This window comes from Schistocerca gregaria, chromosome 5 (genome assembly GCF_023897955.1).
Source record: "Schistocerca gregaria isolate iqSchGreg1 chromosome 5, iqSchGreg1.2, whole genome shotgun sequence".
Classification (NCBI taxonomy): Eukaryota; Metazoa; Arthropoda; class Insecta; order Orthoptera; family Acrididae; genus Schistocerca; species Schistocerca gregaria.
This window is the reverse complement of record NC_064924.1, coordinates 37,265,621-37,284,847: the sequence shown is the minus strand read 5'-3', so window position 1 is coordinate 37,284,847 and position 19,227 is coordinate 37,265,621. Positions and strand designations below refer to the sequence as shown.

The window sequence follows — 19,227 nt, the reverse complement described above, 5'->3', positions numbered from 1 at the left end:
TAACTGCCCAACTCGACGACGTCTGGACGTGGTTTGACCTCGGTTTCGTCACGTGTTGAAGACACTCACCGCAGCAATCCTCGAACACCCGACAAGGCATGCAGTTTCCGAAATGCTTGTGCCGAACCTCTAGGCCAGGGGTCTCCAAACTACGGCCCGCGGTACGAAACCGGCCCGTGAGGGCCGGCAAACCGGCCTGCGTTAGCTGGCCGGACATACCCGGTATCCAGCCCGCCAAATATTTGAGATGGTACCTATACTGCCAACAATTGAGTTTCGAGGCCTATCGCGACCAATACGCCACGACATTGTCGGAGCTCTATCTTTACAAAGCGGAAGGTCATGGATAAACTTGTGGCTATCCACGATAAACAGACAGACCATTCTCCGTGCGATAGTGAAAAAAAAAGAACGGTTAAGGAGTTTGGCGGAAACATATTAAATAAAAAAATTCTTTGCATTTTATTCTACTCACGAGTCTGGTGCAAGTCTTTCAAATGGACGCCACTTCGGTGGCTAGCCTTATTAATCAATCATTATGGAAGATGCTTCTAATTAATCGAGGTTTCACTTTCTTTTAATTACGTTGTAAAATACACATAGCAAGTAAATAGTATAAAATATTTTTATTTAAAGGCAATTTAAAGAAAATGCAATACCTGGTGTACATAGTGATACTGGATATTTTCGTTGTAACTGATGTATAAAAATAACTATAATGAATTTATATCTTGAAAACTCACTGTGTTAGAGTATCCACGAAAAAAAAAATTAACATCTTAGTGATAAGTTGTGACTTTTATGTAGCTGTAACTTTCCTTTCATAATTACCTCCAGTTGTGGATCAAGTTTACCTGTAGAGATTATCATCAGCGACTTTAAATGCTCATCACTTAATTTTGATCTGTAAATACTTTTTGCATGTTTCATTTGGGAGAAAGTTTTTTCACGCAAATAAGTAGAGCCAAAATCGGGAAAAAAGCCTCGGGCAAATTTACATAAATTGGGAAACTGTGTGGATGGAAGACACTAATAAAATTCCAGTAATGTTGACTTTGAATGTTTTTCTTCAAAAAAGTCGCTACGTTGCAAATCAATAATTTCAAACTGACGTTCTGCGGGTAACGCTTCTATATCGACGTCAAAGGGATTTTGAAATATCTTGATATCGTTTGAATTTGCTTCGATATCTGAAATCAATCAAATCTGAAACCAATCAAAATTATACTAGGGTTATCCACAAAGTACATTGCGTTTTGGAATTAAAAATAAATAAAGTATTGCATTTTTTTATTATATACAGATGAAAGCCACACTCAAATACTACTTTTCTACATAGTTGCCATTTAAATTAAGGCACTTATCGTAGCGATGGACGAGCTTGGAGATTCCTTCGTCGTAAAATTCGGCCGCCTGCGCCTTCAACCACGTGGTTACCTCTTCTTTTGGGACAGAAAAGGTGTGATTTTTGTGGATTTCCTGGAAAGAGGCACTACAATAAACTCTGAAAGGTATTGCCAAACTCTGCACAACTTCAGAAGAGCAATACCAAACAAGCGCAGGGGAAAGTTGGGTTCAAAGATCTTGCTGATTCACGACAACGCCCGGGCCCACACGGCAAATGCCACTCGTGAAGTTCTCGAATCTTTTAAGTGGGAATTGTTTCCTCATCCGCCGTACAGTCCCGACCTGGCACCGAGCGACTTCCACTTATTCCCAGCAATCAAGAAGTGGTTAGCTGTGCAGCGTTTTGATGACGACGCACAGCTTCAAGAAGAGGTAACCACGTGTTTGAAGGCGCAGGCGGCCGAATTTACGACGAAGGAATTTCCAAGCTCGTCCATCGCTACGATAAGTGCCTTAATTTAAATGGCAACTATGTATAAAAGTAGTATTTGAGTGTGGCTTTCATCTGTATATAATAAAAAATTCCAATACTTTATTTATTTTTAATTCCAAAACGTAATGTACTTTGTGGATAGCCCTCGTATAATTAAATAAAAATTGTAGTCAGTTTCAGTGCTAGCTATTCCCACAACTTTCATCTTTCCGATTTCATCTTTCCTTTAGCCTTACATTACGGTGATCATGGAGTGCTAGGGTGATCTAATCCCACTAGGTACATTTTGGCCCTAATGACTTCGTGGAGGACTCAATGGGGCCCGCGGACTAAAAAGTTTGGAGACCGCTGCTCTAGGCTATCATAATCTGTCCTCGGTCAGTCTTGCCCATCCTACACGCGGACATCAAGCTCACTGACTCTACGTGCATCTCTCCAGGTGACAGCTTTATTCCGATAGTAGGTCGGTAGTCTTAATGATTCGTAACGTACCTCAGGAACTCTGACATCTTGGGACTGAGGAAGAGCAGACGGAAGCCGAAGCTGGTCTTGAGCCCCGGCGCGAACACCTGCTTGCCCCAGTTGCGGAAGACGGCGTCCGGGTTGCGCTGGCTGTCCGACTCGACGCCGAAGCCGACGGAGACGATGACGTCGGTGGTGAAGCGCGCCACCAGGTCGCGCACCTCCGTGGGGCCGCCGCCCGCCGCCAGCTGCTCCACCACCGCCGACAGCTCGCGGCCGCAGTCCGCGATCGTCTGCGCAGGGGCGGCGCCCGTTAGCCAGCCTTCTTGGCGTCAAAAACACAGAGGCGGGGAGCGATGTACGAGGCGTGGTTTTTAATGAAGTAGCGTTTTTAAATTTAAAAAAAAGACGTGCTATGATATCTCAATAATTTTATTTTTACATGAAAGCCTGTACCTTAATCTAAGCACTGACGACATTACAGTCTAATTCTTCCTTCTTTACGTTGTGTACTGAGTGTTTAAGATGCCTCCTATAATCGCGAGTCCTGCTGACTGTGAAGTACCGGCTATTATAAGATTTTTTAGTGCTAAAGGCCTAAAAGTGATCGATATTCATCGTGAGATCTGTGTAGTTTACGGAGGAAACATTATGAGTGATGGAATGGTAAGAAAGTGGGTGAGAGCATTTAAACATGGTCGCACAAATGTGCACGATGAACAACGGAGTTGGCGTCCTTCGGTCGTTAATGACAGTTTGGTGCAGGGAGTGGACAATAAGGTGAGAGAAAACAGACGCTTTACGATTTCCTCCTTGCGGGATGACTTTACTAATGTTTCTCGCAGTGTTTTGTATGGCACTGTGAACGAGCAATTGAATTACCGAAAATTGTGCGCACGTTGGGTACCGAAAATGTTGACGGATGTGCGCAAATCCAAACGTTTAGACACTGCATTGACTTTCCTTGAGCGGTACTACAACGAAGGTGATGATTTATTAAGCCAAATCTTTGTGGGCGATGAAACATGGGTGGCCTACGTCACACCAGAATCGAAGCAACAGTCCATGGAAGTTGAGCAAGACAATGCCCGTCCGCATGTGGCGAATCAGACCAAAGATCTCATCACATCTTGGAAACTCTAGATCATCCTCCGTACAGCCCCGATCTTGTGCCCAGTGACTACCATCTGTTCCTGCACTTGAAGAAACACCTGGGCGGTCAGCGTCTTCAAGACCATGACGAAGTCAAAACAGCTGTGGTTAACAAGTCAGGCGGCAGACTTGTATGAGGAGGGTATTCAAAAACTGGTACAACGCTATGACAGGTGCCTCAATACTGGCGGAAATTATGTAGAAAAGTAGATTAAGGTTCAGGCTTTCATGTAAAAATAAAATTATTGAGATATCTTAGCACGTATTTTTTTAAATTTCAGAGCGGTACTTACTTAAAAAACACGCCTCGTAAAATTAACCCAGAAAATGCATTTAGACATTCGTTTTGCTGAGGAGATAGCGAGCTTATTGGCTCCTTAAACAGACCTACCAATTCTGCAATGAAAAAGATCTCTAATAAATCAATCGACTACAGGAACTAACTTTCTTCCACCAGTAAGTACCGACAATGCCACGATCGCTTGCTGGAAGATGAATTGGAGGGGGCTCACAGTTTTCCTTTTCATCATTCAGCGAACATGAAAATCTCACAAGACGATGAGTTGCCTTAAAATTGGAGCCGTTACTTTTAAACGTGCCCTGGGAGCACCCTGGCATGTGGGTTCTCAGATTGCCGGGATGCTCGAAGAACTGGCGCCAGAGAAGACCTGCAGCTTAAACTGGAAGCGCCTCCTCGCCCGTCCTGTCTCGGCACCACGCCGCCTACTGAGGGCTGCCACAGGGAGAGCCGCTGCCCTCAGCTGTACGCAGTCGCTCGGAGGTGTCGGAAGCGTTGCTTCGTGTGTAGCCGAAACGTGGTCATTATTACCTTAACACAGGGTGGCGCAAATAAAAGCCACCCAGACGAGTGGATACGATTGGACCTGAATGTGTGACGCGCACACCTCTGTGCGCCCGCCACATCCACACCCGTAGTAAGTGAGTGAAGCAGTACAGAGGGGACGACGGTACTCGCAGTTTAGCAGCGGGTGTTCATTGTGCAAAATTACGTGTCAACAAAGCCGTGAAGACGGTGTAGTGACCGTCTCTAATGACCTCGTTGTCGACGGGACGTTAAACACTAACCACCACCACCACGGTGTAGTGAATTTTTAGCTGAGAAGTTTAATGGTGTCAAGCTGCCACGCAACGCGGAGTTGCCGGCCGCGATGGTCTCGCGGTTCTAGGCGCTCAGTCCGGAGCCGCGCGACTGCTACGTTCGCAGGTTCGAATCCTGCCTCGAGCATGGATGTGTGTGATGTCCTTAGGTTAGTTAGGTTTAAGTAGTTCTAAGTTCTAGGGGACTGATGACCACAGATGTTAAGTCCCATAGTGCTCAGAGCCATTTGAACCATTTTTGCAACGCGGAGTCCGAAAATGGGGTCACACAGGATCTGTTTTGAACAACTCAAAAAAAAAAAACATTCCGAACTCGTCCGCACACTAAAAAATGTGGCTCCAGTTCACCAGAAAATGTTTCAGAGTCCCAACAGATCAAGCCTACGCCTGTCGCAAGAGAGCAGCGTATCACGTCTATCGTGCGAACGAATACTTCACTTGCACCTGCTCGTGCATCCCTACCGACTGTCTGTTGTTCTTGTATTAAAACCGGCACATGCTCCTCAGCGCCTGCGGTTTTTTGTGTGGCCGTTCACTGAGGTGACAATGAATGACTTGGCCTGGTTTCACCTAAACGGTTATGTCAGCTCACAGATTCATAGTTTCTCGACAGCGGTTCATCCACATAACTTCCTCGAAAGCTGGGGCTTGATGTGCAGTGTCTTCATGTCACATTATTGGTTCCACGTTCTTTTATCAGACACTGCCTTTGGAGTGTTACATTGTCAACATTTTGAAACAACTTGTGGCAACAGTAATGGAGAAGGAAAAGACCTACTGCTACTTCTAACAGGATGGAGCAACTGCCGATACAGCCGACCGAACCTCGGAGCACTTTTACACAACCTTCACGCCTGACAGAGTTGTTAGCAGAGGTTAGTCTGACCGCGGCCCCATCTAATACTTTTGAGCTAGAAGAAATTTCAAAGAATGATTCAATACAAGTATGTGAGAATGTTTGTGAGTGCTCAGGCGAGAGGGAACATACCCATTACTGGAGAAACTGGAAAGGATCAGTTGCTAACAGGGGACAGACAATATGGACGCCAATCTGATTTTTATACTGAACAATACGGCGAGTTACTAAGTTTCAAATCTACCTACATTTTGTATGAAAAGAATGCGCCAGAATAATAATCTAATCTTGGACAGTACATGGAACTATCGCTACACGTTAACAAACAATTTCATGATCAGTTGCTACTGAAGTCTTTCAAATACTAACTAAGATGTCTCATATGTATATTCAGGGGGGGGGGGGGGTATGTCTGCTGTTCCAACTATTAATTGCATGAGTCAGTTACCAAATCCATCAATTATAACAGGTATTACTACAAAGAAAATTATTACAAATGTTTGGGCTATAATAATACCATTAAAGATTTGGTCATCTCTGATTAAAAATCTGGGTTGTCGTAATTTGGCACACATAGTATTCTTATCGATGTTCCTACTTTTCCTGCTCATGCTAGAAATAGAAAGTATGAAGCACCATTGGCCCTATGGTTTGTTCAGAATAACCATTATTGTAGTAAAATGACTGACGTTATAGTTGGTGGATTATTAAACTATTCTTGAGATTTTTCTCTCTTATCATTAATGGTGTTATATTCAATTATGTTTCCAGACTGAAGTTTTAGAGGTGTAAAGATTTACTAAGTCCTAAAACATTGTTCTTTTAATTATAACATTGAAGGCTGTTAGTTCATTTACCTTAAGTTGTTTGATAATGAACTGAAGTTTAATTTTAAAATCTGTCCCATTGTTGAAATCACTATTGTTATAGGAAGAACGAATATTGATTTTTAAGACTTAATTTTTATTGATAATGAGTTTTTCTATGCATGATATAATGAGTGTTGAAAATCTAATGTGTGTGCGATAATAAAGTGTAATGGTAGTTAATACTACTGTAACTGTTATAGGAGTTGTTGTGTTATTTTCCATAAGCGATTATCCAGGTTAATGGGGCTAGTCTGAATGTTTAATAAAAAAAGATACATTTGTTCTGGAATTCAAGAGTTAAAAATCGAAGGAAGGGAGGGAGGGGGTGTAACCAAGTGGTAGTACTGATAGGAATGTTGTACGAGATGTGTTCAAGCTCTGAGGCCTCCGATTTTTTTTGCTCCAGACTGGAAAGAGATAGAAACGTGCGCATTGTTTTAAAATGAGGCCACGTTCATTGTCAATACGTCCCACAGATGGCAGCAACGTACGGCAGATGGAATTTTACGGCCAGCGGCGAGAATGAGAACTGTTTTAAATACTTAAAATGGCGACGTTTTCTGAATTTGCGTGGTGTGAAACCAATTGAAATTCATCGACAGTTGGAGACATGTGATGATGAAGTTATGGATGTGTCGAAAGTGCGTTCGTGGGTGCGGCAGTTTAATGAAGGCAGAACATCGTGTGACAACAAACCGAAACAACCTCGGGCTCGCACAAGCCGGTCTGACGACATGATAGAGAAAGTGGAGAGAATTGTTTTGGGGGATCGCCGAATGACTGTTGAACAGATCGCCTCCAGAGTTGGCATTTCTGTGGGTTCTGTGCACACAATCCTGCATGGCGACCTAAAAATGCGAAAAGTGTCATCCATGTGGGTGCCACGAATGCTGACGGACGACCACATGGCTGCCTGTGTGGCATGTTGCCAAGCGATGTTGACGTGCAACGACAGCATGAATGGGACTTTCTTTTCGTCGGTTGTGACAATAGATGAGACGTGGATGCCATTTTTCAATCCAGAAACAAAGCGCCAGTCAGCTCAATGGGAGCACATAGATTCACCGCCACCAAAAAAAATTTCGGGTAACCGCCAGTGCTGAAAAAATGATGGTGTCCATGTTCTGGGAGAGCGAGGGCGTAATCCTTACTCATTGCGTTCCAAAGGGCACTACGGAAACAGGTGCATCCTACGAAAATGATTTGAAGAACAAATTCCTTCCTGCACTGCAACAAAAACGTCCGGGAAGGGCTGCACCTGTGCTGTTTCACCAAGACAACGCACCCGCACATCGAGCTAACGTTACGCAACAGTTTCTTCGTGATAACAACTTTGAAGTGACTCCTCATGCTCCCTTCTCACCTCACCTGGCTCCTAGTGACTTTTGGCTTTTTCCAACAATGAAAGACACTCTCCGTGGCTGCACATTCACCAGCCGTGCTGCTATTGCCTCAGTGATTTTCCAGTGATCAAAACAGACTCCTAAAGAAGCCTTCGCTGCTGCCATGGAATCATGACGTCAGCGTCGTGAAAAATGTGTACGTCTGCAGGGCGATTACGTCGAGAAGTAACGCCAGTTTCATCGATTTCAGGTGAGTTGTTAATTAGAAAAAAAATCGGAGGCCTTAGAACTTGAATGCACCTCGTAAATTTAATGTTTTCACATTTCTTGCCAAATGAATATGATTTACGAAGAACAAATTTGTTAGCTTAAATAACAAAACTGCAATGAATCTTAGTAGGGAGTAGAAATGAAATATAGTTCGTAAGTACTTTCTCTGACAGGGCACCATCTAATTATTCATCCCAGATTGTTGACTGACGAATATGCCAGAAGCTACCTTATTGACATTTGATTTAATTCCCTATGACTCCAATAATAATTCTTAGAATTATAATTATTCAAATAGCTGTTTGTACTTGAATGCCCTATCAGAGTACTATTATTGGAGCAATTTTTTGTCATGTTATTACTGTTAGGCAATTATTTCAACTTGATGCACCTGCAACTTCTGGAAATCAAAAGTGAAATGGTAAACCCCCAATCTTTAATAGTAATCTAGATCTGATTATTATTGATGGATAAATTCTATTTCCCATCCTATTGAGGGTTTATTTCAATCATCAAAATTGGAAGTAATAATATTGTTGATACTATTGCTTGGATAGTAAAATATTTAATTAATGATTCATGCATTATTTAATTTTTATTTCTTGTTAACAGAGGGATAAATGAAAGAAGGTTGATCTCTAACCCTATTCAATCTTCAAGTCTGGAGTTTGATGAGATACGACAGGATCGTTCCTATCATTAATTCTGAAAGGATGAGAAGTTTTGTAGAGTAATTGGTCATTAAAAAGGGGGGATAATACCTCTATAAATAGAATATGAACCCATTACCTTAATGTCCTTATCTTTTTATATTACATTAAAGTGTATGATCCACTTTAGTTTTTGATATTAAGGGAGGTAGTTTAATTCTTTCTTTTGTAATTTTTATTTACATATTTTACCCTTTAATCAGGCACTTCATATTGTTATTTAATATGTAAATTAGAAGTATTTTTAAATATGTATATCTATGGTTTTCTTTGTTTTTTGTTAATTTTATTTTTCCCTATGGCACTCCTTGTTTTTAAAGTTCTTATTATCAATAATTTATTTTAATATATTAAAGTTAACTGAATATATACTTTATTAATATCACTTGCTTATTTTAAGTCATATATGTTAATTAAAAATTATAGCTAGTGTGTTTTTTAGAGAGGAAGAAATTATTGCATGATAAGATGATTTAAATGAAATTAAATGTTTTAAAATAGTCATAGTATAAATATTGATATCTTAATATAATAAATTACCTTAATTACAATAGTATGCTTAGTAGTTATAACACTTATAACAGCTCAAATAAAAATATTTAAATTAACTTAACACAAAAGTAAGCTTCTTCATCTCCCAGTACCTACTGCAACCTACATCCTTCTGAATCTGCTTAGTGTATTCATCTCTTGGTCTCCCTCTACAATTTTTACCCTCCACACTTTCCTCCAGCACTGAATTGGTGATCGCTTGATGCCTCAGAACATGTGCTACCAGCCAGTCCCTTCTTCTAGTCAAGTTGCGCCACAAACTCCTCCCCAATTCTATTCAATACTTCCTCGTTAGTTATGTGATCAACCCACCTAATCTTCAGCATTCTTCTGTAGCACCACATTTCGAAAGCTTCTATTCTTTTCTTGTTAAAACTATTTATCGTCCATGTTTCACTTTCATACATGGCTACACTCTCTACAAATACTTTCAGAAACGTCTTTCTGACACTTAAATCTATACTCGATGTTATCAAAATTCTCTTCTTCAGAAAAGCTTTCCTTGCCATTCTACATTTTATATGCTCTCTACTTCGACGATCGTGAGTTATTTTACTCCCCAAATAGCAAAACTCAATTACTACTTGAAGTGTCTCATTTCCTAATCTAATTTCGTCAGCATAACAATGGAATTTGTATGGGTTCACCATATCTCCAGGCCAAAAATGTTAGTAATTTGTTTGTAGAACGTTATGCACAGTTCGAGTGAATGATTACGCCATCCAAAACGCCCGACTGAAACCCGTCTAACATTTGTGGGATGTAATTGAGAGGTCGATTTGTGCACAAAATGCTGCACTGGCAATACTTTCGCTGATTTGCACTGCTATAGAGGCATCTCTTCTCAGTATTTCTCTACGGGGCTTCCGACAAGTCGTCGGGCGCGCGGGTCTGACGTGATATTACGCGGTATGCCACGGCCTTTGCCACCTCGGTGTGCTGCGATTCGGTCGCGGGCGCGCATAGCGGAGGGCTGGCGGCGGCGTCACCTGGAACATGAAGCGCAGCTTGCCGGACGTGAAGGCGGGCGTCAGCTTGGCTCGGCGCGCGCGCCACTCGGCGCCGCGCAGGAAGAACAGCTGCCGGTTGACCGGCTCCTCGTCGTCCAGGTAGACGCCGCGGTCGCGGAAGGCGCCGAAGTCGCGCACCAGCACCCGGCGCACCAGCTCCGGGTCGCGGACCAGCAGCACCGGTCGCCCCACCGAGTACAGCCCCACGAAGCGCTCACCTGGCGGCAGGCGGCAGGGCGGCGGCCGTGTAGTCTGCAGTCTCCAGCCAGCTCCCCACGCCGACTGGCTACAATTCTCTACGTTACATTCTACTTTCTCTTAATTACAACAGACATACTTTCCCGCAGTGGAAACTTCATGTCCACATTTGTGGTGTTCGATGCTTTTATCGTGTACAACAGTTGCCAACTGATGGGCATCGCTATAAAAAAGTCTACCAATCATTGTAGCAGTGTACAGCAACTTGTGACCACCACAATACGCTACAGTTGTCGGTTTTTTATACTCAACTGTGTAAATGAGTGTCAATGAATGTTAATTATTGTGTGACCAGCTTATTTATTATAAAAGTGACCATTTCAAAATTAGTTATTTTAGTCCACAAAAAAAGCCAAGGGTACAAAGTATATTTTGGAAACAGGTACATACTTCTGTATAAATCTTGCGCCTAAAATCTTAAATATCATCTTAGAGCACTGAAGCACAAAAGAAAATTTTTCATCCTCTAGAAAAAAATACAGATCAGAAAGACGTTTTCAAAACACACACACACACACACACACACACACACACACACACACACACACACACCTCCCATACCGAAGCTGCGTTCGTGAAAGAAAGAAAAACTTCACTAACTTTCGTAGATTTAACTGCTGCTGTTAATGGGACAGGAAGCAATAACATGTGAATGGGACAGGAAACAATAACATGTGAATGGGCCAGGACGCAATAACATTTGAATGGGACAGGAAGCAATAACATGTGAATGGAACAGGATGCAATAACATGTGAATGAGACAGGATGCAATAACATGTGAATGGGACAGGAAGCAATAACATGTGAATGGGACAGGAAGGAATAATATGTGAATGGGACAGGATGCAATAACATGTGAATGGGATAGGACAGAATAACATGTGTATGGGACAGGAAACAATAACATGTGAATGGGACAGGAAGCAATAACATGTGAATGGGACAGGAAGCAATAACATGTGAATGGGCCAGGACGCAATAACATTTGAATGGGACAGGAAGCAATAACATGTGAATGGAACAGGATGCAATAACATGTGAATGAGACAGGATGCAATAACATGTGAATGGGACAGGAAGCAATAACATGTGAATGGGACAGGAAGCAAAAACATGTGAATGGGATAGGAAGCAATAACATGTGAATAGGACAGGAAGCAATAACATGTGAATGGGACAGGAAGCAATAAGATGTGAATGGGACAGGAAGCAATGACATGTGAATGGGACAGGAAGCAATAACATGTGAATGGGACAGGACGCAATAAAATATGAATGGGACAGGATGAAATAACATGTGAATGGGACAGGATGCAATAACATGTGAATGAGACAGGATGCAATATCATGTGAATAGGACAGGAAGCAATAACATGTGAATGGGACAGGAAGCAATAAGATGTGAATAGGACAGGAAGCAATGACATGTGAATGGGACAGGAAGCAATAACATGTGAATGGGACAGGACGCAATAAAATATGAATGGGACAGGATGAAATAACATGTGAATGGGACATGATGCAATAACATGTGAATGGGAGAGGATGCAATAACATGTGAATAGCACAGGATGCAATAACATGTGAATGAGACAGGATGCAATAACATGTGAATGGGACAGGAAGGAATAATATGTGAATGGGACAGGATGCAATAACATGTGAATGGGATAGGAAGCAATAACATGTGTATGGGACAGGAAACAATAACATGTGAATGGGAATGGAAGCAATAACATGTGAATGGGACAGGAAGCAATAACAGGTGAATGGGACAGGAAGCAATAACATGTGAATGGGACAGGAAGCAATAAGATGTGAATGGGACAGAAAGCAATGACATGTGAATGGGACTGGAAGCAATAACATGTGAATGGGACAGGAAGCAATAAAATGTGAATGGGGAAGGACGCAATATCATGTGAATGGGACAGGAAGCAATGACATGTGAATGGGACAGGAAGCAATAACATGTGAATGGGACAGGATGCAATAACATGTGAATGGGACAGGAAGCAATAACATGTGAATGGGACAGGAAGCAATAACATGTGAATGGGACAGGACGCAATAAAATGTGAATGGGACAGGAAGCAATACCATGTGAATAGGACAGGAAGCAATAACATGTGAATGGGACAGGAAGCAATAACATGTGAATGAGACAGGATGCAATAACATGTGAATGGGACAGGAAGCAATAACATGCGAATGGGACAGGAAGCAATAACATGTGAATGGGACAGGACGCAATAACATGTGAATGTGATAGGACACAAGAACATGTGTATGGGACAGGAAGCAATAAGATGTGAATGGGACAGGAAGCAATAACATGTGAATGGGACAGGAAGCAATAACACGTGAATGGGACAGGAAGCAATAACATGTGAATGTGACAGGAAGCAATAAGATGTGAATGGGACAGAAAGCAATGACATGTGAATGGGACAGGAAGCAATAACATCTGAATGGGACAGGACGCAATAAAATGAGAATGGGACAGGATGCAATTACATGTGAATGGGACAGGATGCAATATCGTGTGAATGGGACAGCATGCATTAACATGTGAATGGGACAATATGCAATAACATGTCAATGGGACAGAACACAATAACATGTGAATGGGACAGGACGGAATAACATGTGTATGGGACAGGAAAGCAATGACATGTGAATGGGACAGGAAGCAATGACATGTGAATGGGACAGGAAGCAATAACATGTGAATGGGACAGGACGCAATAAAACGTGAATGGGAGAGGAAGCAATACCATGTGAATAGGACAGGAAGCAATAATATGTGAATGGGACAGGAAGCAATAACATGTGAATGAGACAGGATGGAATAACATGTGTATGGGACAGGAAAGCAATGACATATGAATGGGACAGGAAGCAATGACATGTGAATGGGACAGGAAGCAATAACATGTGAATGGGACAGGAAGCAATAACATGTGAATGGGACAGGAAGCAATAACATGTGAATGGGACAGGACGCAATAAAATGTGAATGGGACAGGAAGCAATAACATGTGAATGGGACAGGAAGCAATAACATGTGAATGAGACAGGATGCAATAACATGTGAATGGGACAGGAAGCAATAACATGCGAATGGGACAGGAAGCAATAACATGTGAATGGGACAGGACGCAATAACATGTGAATGGGACAGGAAGTAATAAGATGTGAATGGGAGAGGATGCAATTACATGTGAATGGGACAGGAAGCAATAACATGTGAATGGGACAGGAAGCAATAACATGTGAATGGGACAGGAAGCAATAACACGTGAATGGGACAGGAAGCAATAACATGTGAATGTGACAGGAAGCAATAAGATGTGAATGGGACAGGAAGCAATGACATGTGAATGGGACAGGAAGCAATAACATGTGAATGGGACAGGACGCAATAAAATGAGAATGGGACAGGATGCAATTACATGTGAATGGGACAGGATGCAATAACATGTGAATGGGACAGGATGCATTAACATGTGAATGGGACAATATGCAATAACATGTCAATGGGACAGAACACAATAACATGTGAATGGGACAGGACGGAATAACATGTGTATGGGACAGGAAAGCAATGACATGTGAATGGGACAGGAAGCAATGACATGTGAATGGGACAGGAAGCAATAACATGTGAATGGGACAGGACGCAATAAAACGTGAATGGGACAGGAAGCAATAACATGCGAATGGGACAGGAAGCAATGACATGTGAATGGGACAGGAAGCAATACCATGTGAATGGGACAGGAAGCAATAACATGTGAATGGGACAGGATGCAATAACATGTGAATGTGATAGGACACAATAACATGTGTATGGGACAGGAAGCAATAAGATGTGAATGGGACAGGATGCAATAACATGTGAATGGGACAGGAAGCAATAACATGTGAATGGGACAGGAAGCAATAACATGTGAATGGGACAGGACGCAATAAAATGTGAATGGGACAGGAAGCAATACCATGTGAATAGGACAGGAAGCAATAACATGTGAATGGGACAGGAAGCAATAACATGTGAATGAGACAGGATGCAATAACATGTGAATGGGACAGGAAGCAATAACATGCGAATGGGACAGGAAGCAATAACATGTGAATGGGACAGGACGCAATAACATGTGAATGTGATAGGACACAAGAACATGTGTATGGGACAGGAAGCAATAAGATGTGAATGGGACAGGAAGCAATAACATGTGAATGGGACAGGAAGCAATAACACGTGAATGGGACAGGAAGCAATAACATGTGAATGTGACAGGAAGCAATAAGATGTGAATGGGACAGAAAGCAATGACATGTGAATGGGACAGGAAGCAATAACATCTGAATGGGACAGGACGCAATAAAATGAGAATGGGACAGGATGCAATTACATGTGAATGGGACAGGATGCAATATCGTGTGAATGGGACAGCATGCATTAACATGTGAATGGGACAATATGCAATAACATGTCAATGGGACAGAACACAATAACATGTGAATGGGACAGGACGGAATAACATGTGTATGGGACAGGAAAGCAATGACATGTGAATGGGACAGGAAGCAATGACATGTGAATGGGACAGGAAGCAATAACATGTGAATGGGACAGGACGCAATAAAACGTGAATGGGAGAGGAAGCAATACCATGTGAATAGGACAGGAAGCAATAATATGTGAATGGGACAGGAAGCAATAACATGTGAATGAGACAGGATGGAATAACATGTGTATGGGACAGGAAAGCAATGACATATGAATGGGACAGGAAGCAATGACATGTGAATGGGACAGGAAGCAATAACATGTGAATGGGACAGGAAGCAATAACATGTGAATGGGACAGGAAGCAATAACATGTGAATGGGACAGGACGCAATAAAATGTGAATGGGACAGGAAGCAATAACATGTGAATGGGACAGGAAGCAATAACATGTGAATGAGACAGGATGCAATAACATGTGAATGGGACAGGAAGCAATAACATGCGAATGGGACAGGAAGCAATAACATGTGAATGGGACAGGACGCAATAACATGTGAATGGGACAGGAAGTAATAAGATGTGAATGGGAGAGGATGCAATTACATGTGAATGGGACAGGAAGCAATAACATGTGAATGGGACAGGAAGCAATAACATGTGAATGGGACAGGAAGCAATAACACGTGAATGGGACAGGAAGCAATAACATGTGAATGTGACAGGAAGCAATAAGATGTGAATGGGACAGGAAGCAATGACATGTGAATGGGACAGGAAGCAATAACATGTGAATGGGACAGGACGCAATAAAATGAGAATGGGACAGGATGCAATTACATGTGAATGGGACAGGATGCAATAACATGTGAATGGGACAGGATGCATTAACATGTGAATGGGACAATATGCAATAACATGTCAATGGGACAGAACACAATAACATGTGAATGGGACAGGACGGAATAACATGTGTATGGGACAGGAAAGCAATGACATGTGAATGGGACAGGAAGCAATGACATGTGAATGGGACAGGAAGCAATAACATGTGAATGGGACAGGACGCAATAAAACGTGAATGGGACAGGAAGCAATAACATGCGAATGGGACAGGAAGCAATGACATGTGAATGGGACAGGAAGCAATACCATGTGAATGGGACAGGAAGCAATAACATGTGAATGGGACAGGATGCAATAACATGTGAATGTGATAGGACACAATAACATGTGTATGGGACAGGAAGCAATAAGATGTGAATGGGACAGGAAGCAATAACATGTAAATGGGACAGGATGCAATAACATGTGAATGGGACTGGAAGCAATACCATGTGAATGGGACAGGAAGCAATAAGATGTGAATGGGACAGGATGCAATAACATGTGAATGTGATAGGACACAATAACATGTGTATGGGACAGGAAGCAATAACATGTGAATGGGACAGGAAGCAATAACATGTGAATGGGACAGGAAGCAATAACATGTGAATGGGACAGGAAGCAATAACATGTGAATGTGACAGGAAGCAATAACATGTGAATGAGACAGGATGCAATAACATGTGAATGGGACAGGAAGCAATAACATGCGAATGGGAAAGGAAGCAATAACATGTGAATGGGACAGGACGCAATAACATGTGAATGTGATAGGACACAAGAACATGTGTATGGGACAGGAAGCAATAAGATGTGAATGGGACAGGAAGCAATAACATGTGAATGGGACAGGAAGCAATAACACGTGAATGGGACAGGAAGCAATAACATGTGAATGTGACAGGAAGCAATAAGATGTGAATGGGACAGGAAGCAATGACATGTGAATGGGACAGGAAGCAATAACATCTGAATGGGACAGGACGCAATAAAATGAGAATGGGACAGGATGCAATTACATGTGAATGGGACAGGATGCAATATCGTGTGAATGGGACAGCATGCATTAACATGTGAATGGGACAATATGCAATAACATGTCAATGGGACAGAACACAATAACATGTGAATGGGACAGGACGGAATAACATGTGTATGGGACAGGAAAGCAATGACATGTGAATGGGACAGGAAGCAATGACATGTGAATGGGACAGGAAGCAATAACATGTGAATGGGACAGGACGCAATAAAACGTGAATGGGAGAGGAAGCAATACCATGTGAATAGGACAGGAAGCAATAATATGTGAATGGGACAGGAAGCAATAACATATGAATGAGACAGGACGGAATAACATGTGTATGGGACAGGAAAGCAATGACATATGAATGGGACAGGAAGCAATGACATGTGAATGGGACAGGAAGCAATAACATGTGAATGGGACAGGAAGCAATAACATGTGAATGGGACAGGAAGCAATAACATGTGAATGGGACAGGAAGCAATAACATGTGAATGGGACAGGACGCAATAAAATGTGAATGGGACAGGAAGCAATAACATGTGAATGGGACAGGAAGCAATAACATGTGAATGAGACAGGATGCAATAACATGTGAATGGGACAGGAAGCAATAACATGCGAATGGGACAGGAAGCAATAACATGTGAATGGGACAGGACGCAATAACATGTGAATGGGACAGGAAGTAATAAGATGTGAATGGGAGAGGATGCAATTACATGTGAATGGGACAGGAAGCAATAACATGTGAATGGGACAGGAAGCAATAACATGTGAATGGGACAGGAAGCAATAACACGTGAATGGGACAGGAAGCAATAACATGTGAATGTGACAGGAAGCAATAAGATGTGAATGGGACAGGAAGCAATGACATGTGAATGGGACAGGAAGCAATAACATGTGAATGGGACAGGACGCAATAAAATGAGAATGGGACAGGATGCAATTACATGTGAATGGGACAGGATGCAATAACATGTGAATGGGACAGGATGCATTAACATGTGAATGGGACAATATGCAATAACATGTCAATGGGACAGAACACAATAACATGTGAATGGGACAGGACGGAATAACATGTGTATGGGACAGGAAAGCAATGACATGTGAATGGGACAGGAAGCAATGACATGTGAATGGGACAGGAAGCAATAACATGTGAATGGGACAGGACGCAATAAAACGTGAATGGGACAGGAAGCAATAACATGCGAATGGGACAGGAAGCAATGACATGTGAATGGGACAGGAAGCAATACCATGTGAATGGGACAGGAAGCAATAACATGTGAATGGGACAGGATGCAATAACATGTGAATGTGATAGGACACAATAACATGTGTATGGGACAGGAAGCAATAAGATGTGAATGGGACAGGAAGCAATAACATGTAAATGGGACAGGATGCAATAACATGTGAATGGGACAGGAAGCAATACCATGTGAATGGGACAGGAAGCAATAAGATGTGAATGGGACAGGATGCAATAACATGTGAATGTGATAGGACACAATTACATGTGTATGGGACAGGAAGCAATAACATGTGAATGGGACAGGAAGCAATAACATGTGAATGGGACAGGAAGCAATAACACGTGAATGGGACAGGAAGCAATAACATGTGAATGTGACAGGAAGCAATAAGATGTGAATGGGACAGGAAGCAATGACATGTGAATGGGACAGGAAGCAATAACATGTGAATGGGACAGGACGCAATAAAATGAGAATGGGACAGGATGCAATTACATGTAAATGGGACAGGATGCAATAACATGTGAATGGGACAGGATGCATTAACATGTGAATGGGACGATATGCAATAACATGTCAATGGGACAGAACACATTAACATGTGAATGGGACAGGACGGAATAACATGTGTATGGGACAGGAAAGCAATGACATATGAATGGGACAGGAAGCAATGACATGTGAATGGGACAGGAAGCAATGACATGTGAATGGGACAGGACGCAATAAAACGTGAATGGGAGAGGAAGCAATACCATGTGAATGGGACAGGAAGCAATAACATGTGAATGGGACAGGAAGCAATAACATGTGAATGAGACAGGATGCAATAACATGTGAATGGGACAGGAAGCAATAACATGCGAATGGTACAGGAAGCAATAAGATGTGAATGGGACAGGAAGCGATGCATGTGAATGGGTCAGGAAGCAATAACATGTGAATGGGACAGGACGCAATAAAATGTGAATGGGACAGGATGCAATAACATGTGAATGGGACAGGATGCAATAACATGTGAATGGGACAGGATGCAATAACATGTGAATGAGACAGGAAGCAATAAAATGTGAATGGGACAGGACG

General features: G+C 42.2%; 1 protein-coding gene across 2 annotated transcripts in view; it reads right to left on the bottom strand.

Moving 5' to 3' along the window:
- LOC126272017 (cytochrome P450 6k1-like) overlaps positions 1 to 19,227 on the bottom strand; it is a 181,915-nt gene that overhangs the window by 78,185 nt on the left and 84,503 nt on the right. For both annotated transcript variants that reach the window (XM_049974511.1, XM_049974512.1), the window contains exons 3-4: positions 10,163 to 10,401; positions 2,333 to 2,595 (exon numbers count right to left, since the gene is read on the bottom strand). In XM_049974511.1, the coding sequence (XP_049830468.1) occupies positions 2,333 to 2,595; positions 10,163 to 10,401 (502 nt within the window). The remainder of the gene's footprint in view (positions 1 to 2,332; positions 2,596 to 10,162; positions 10,402 to 19,227) is intronic.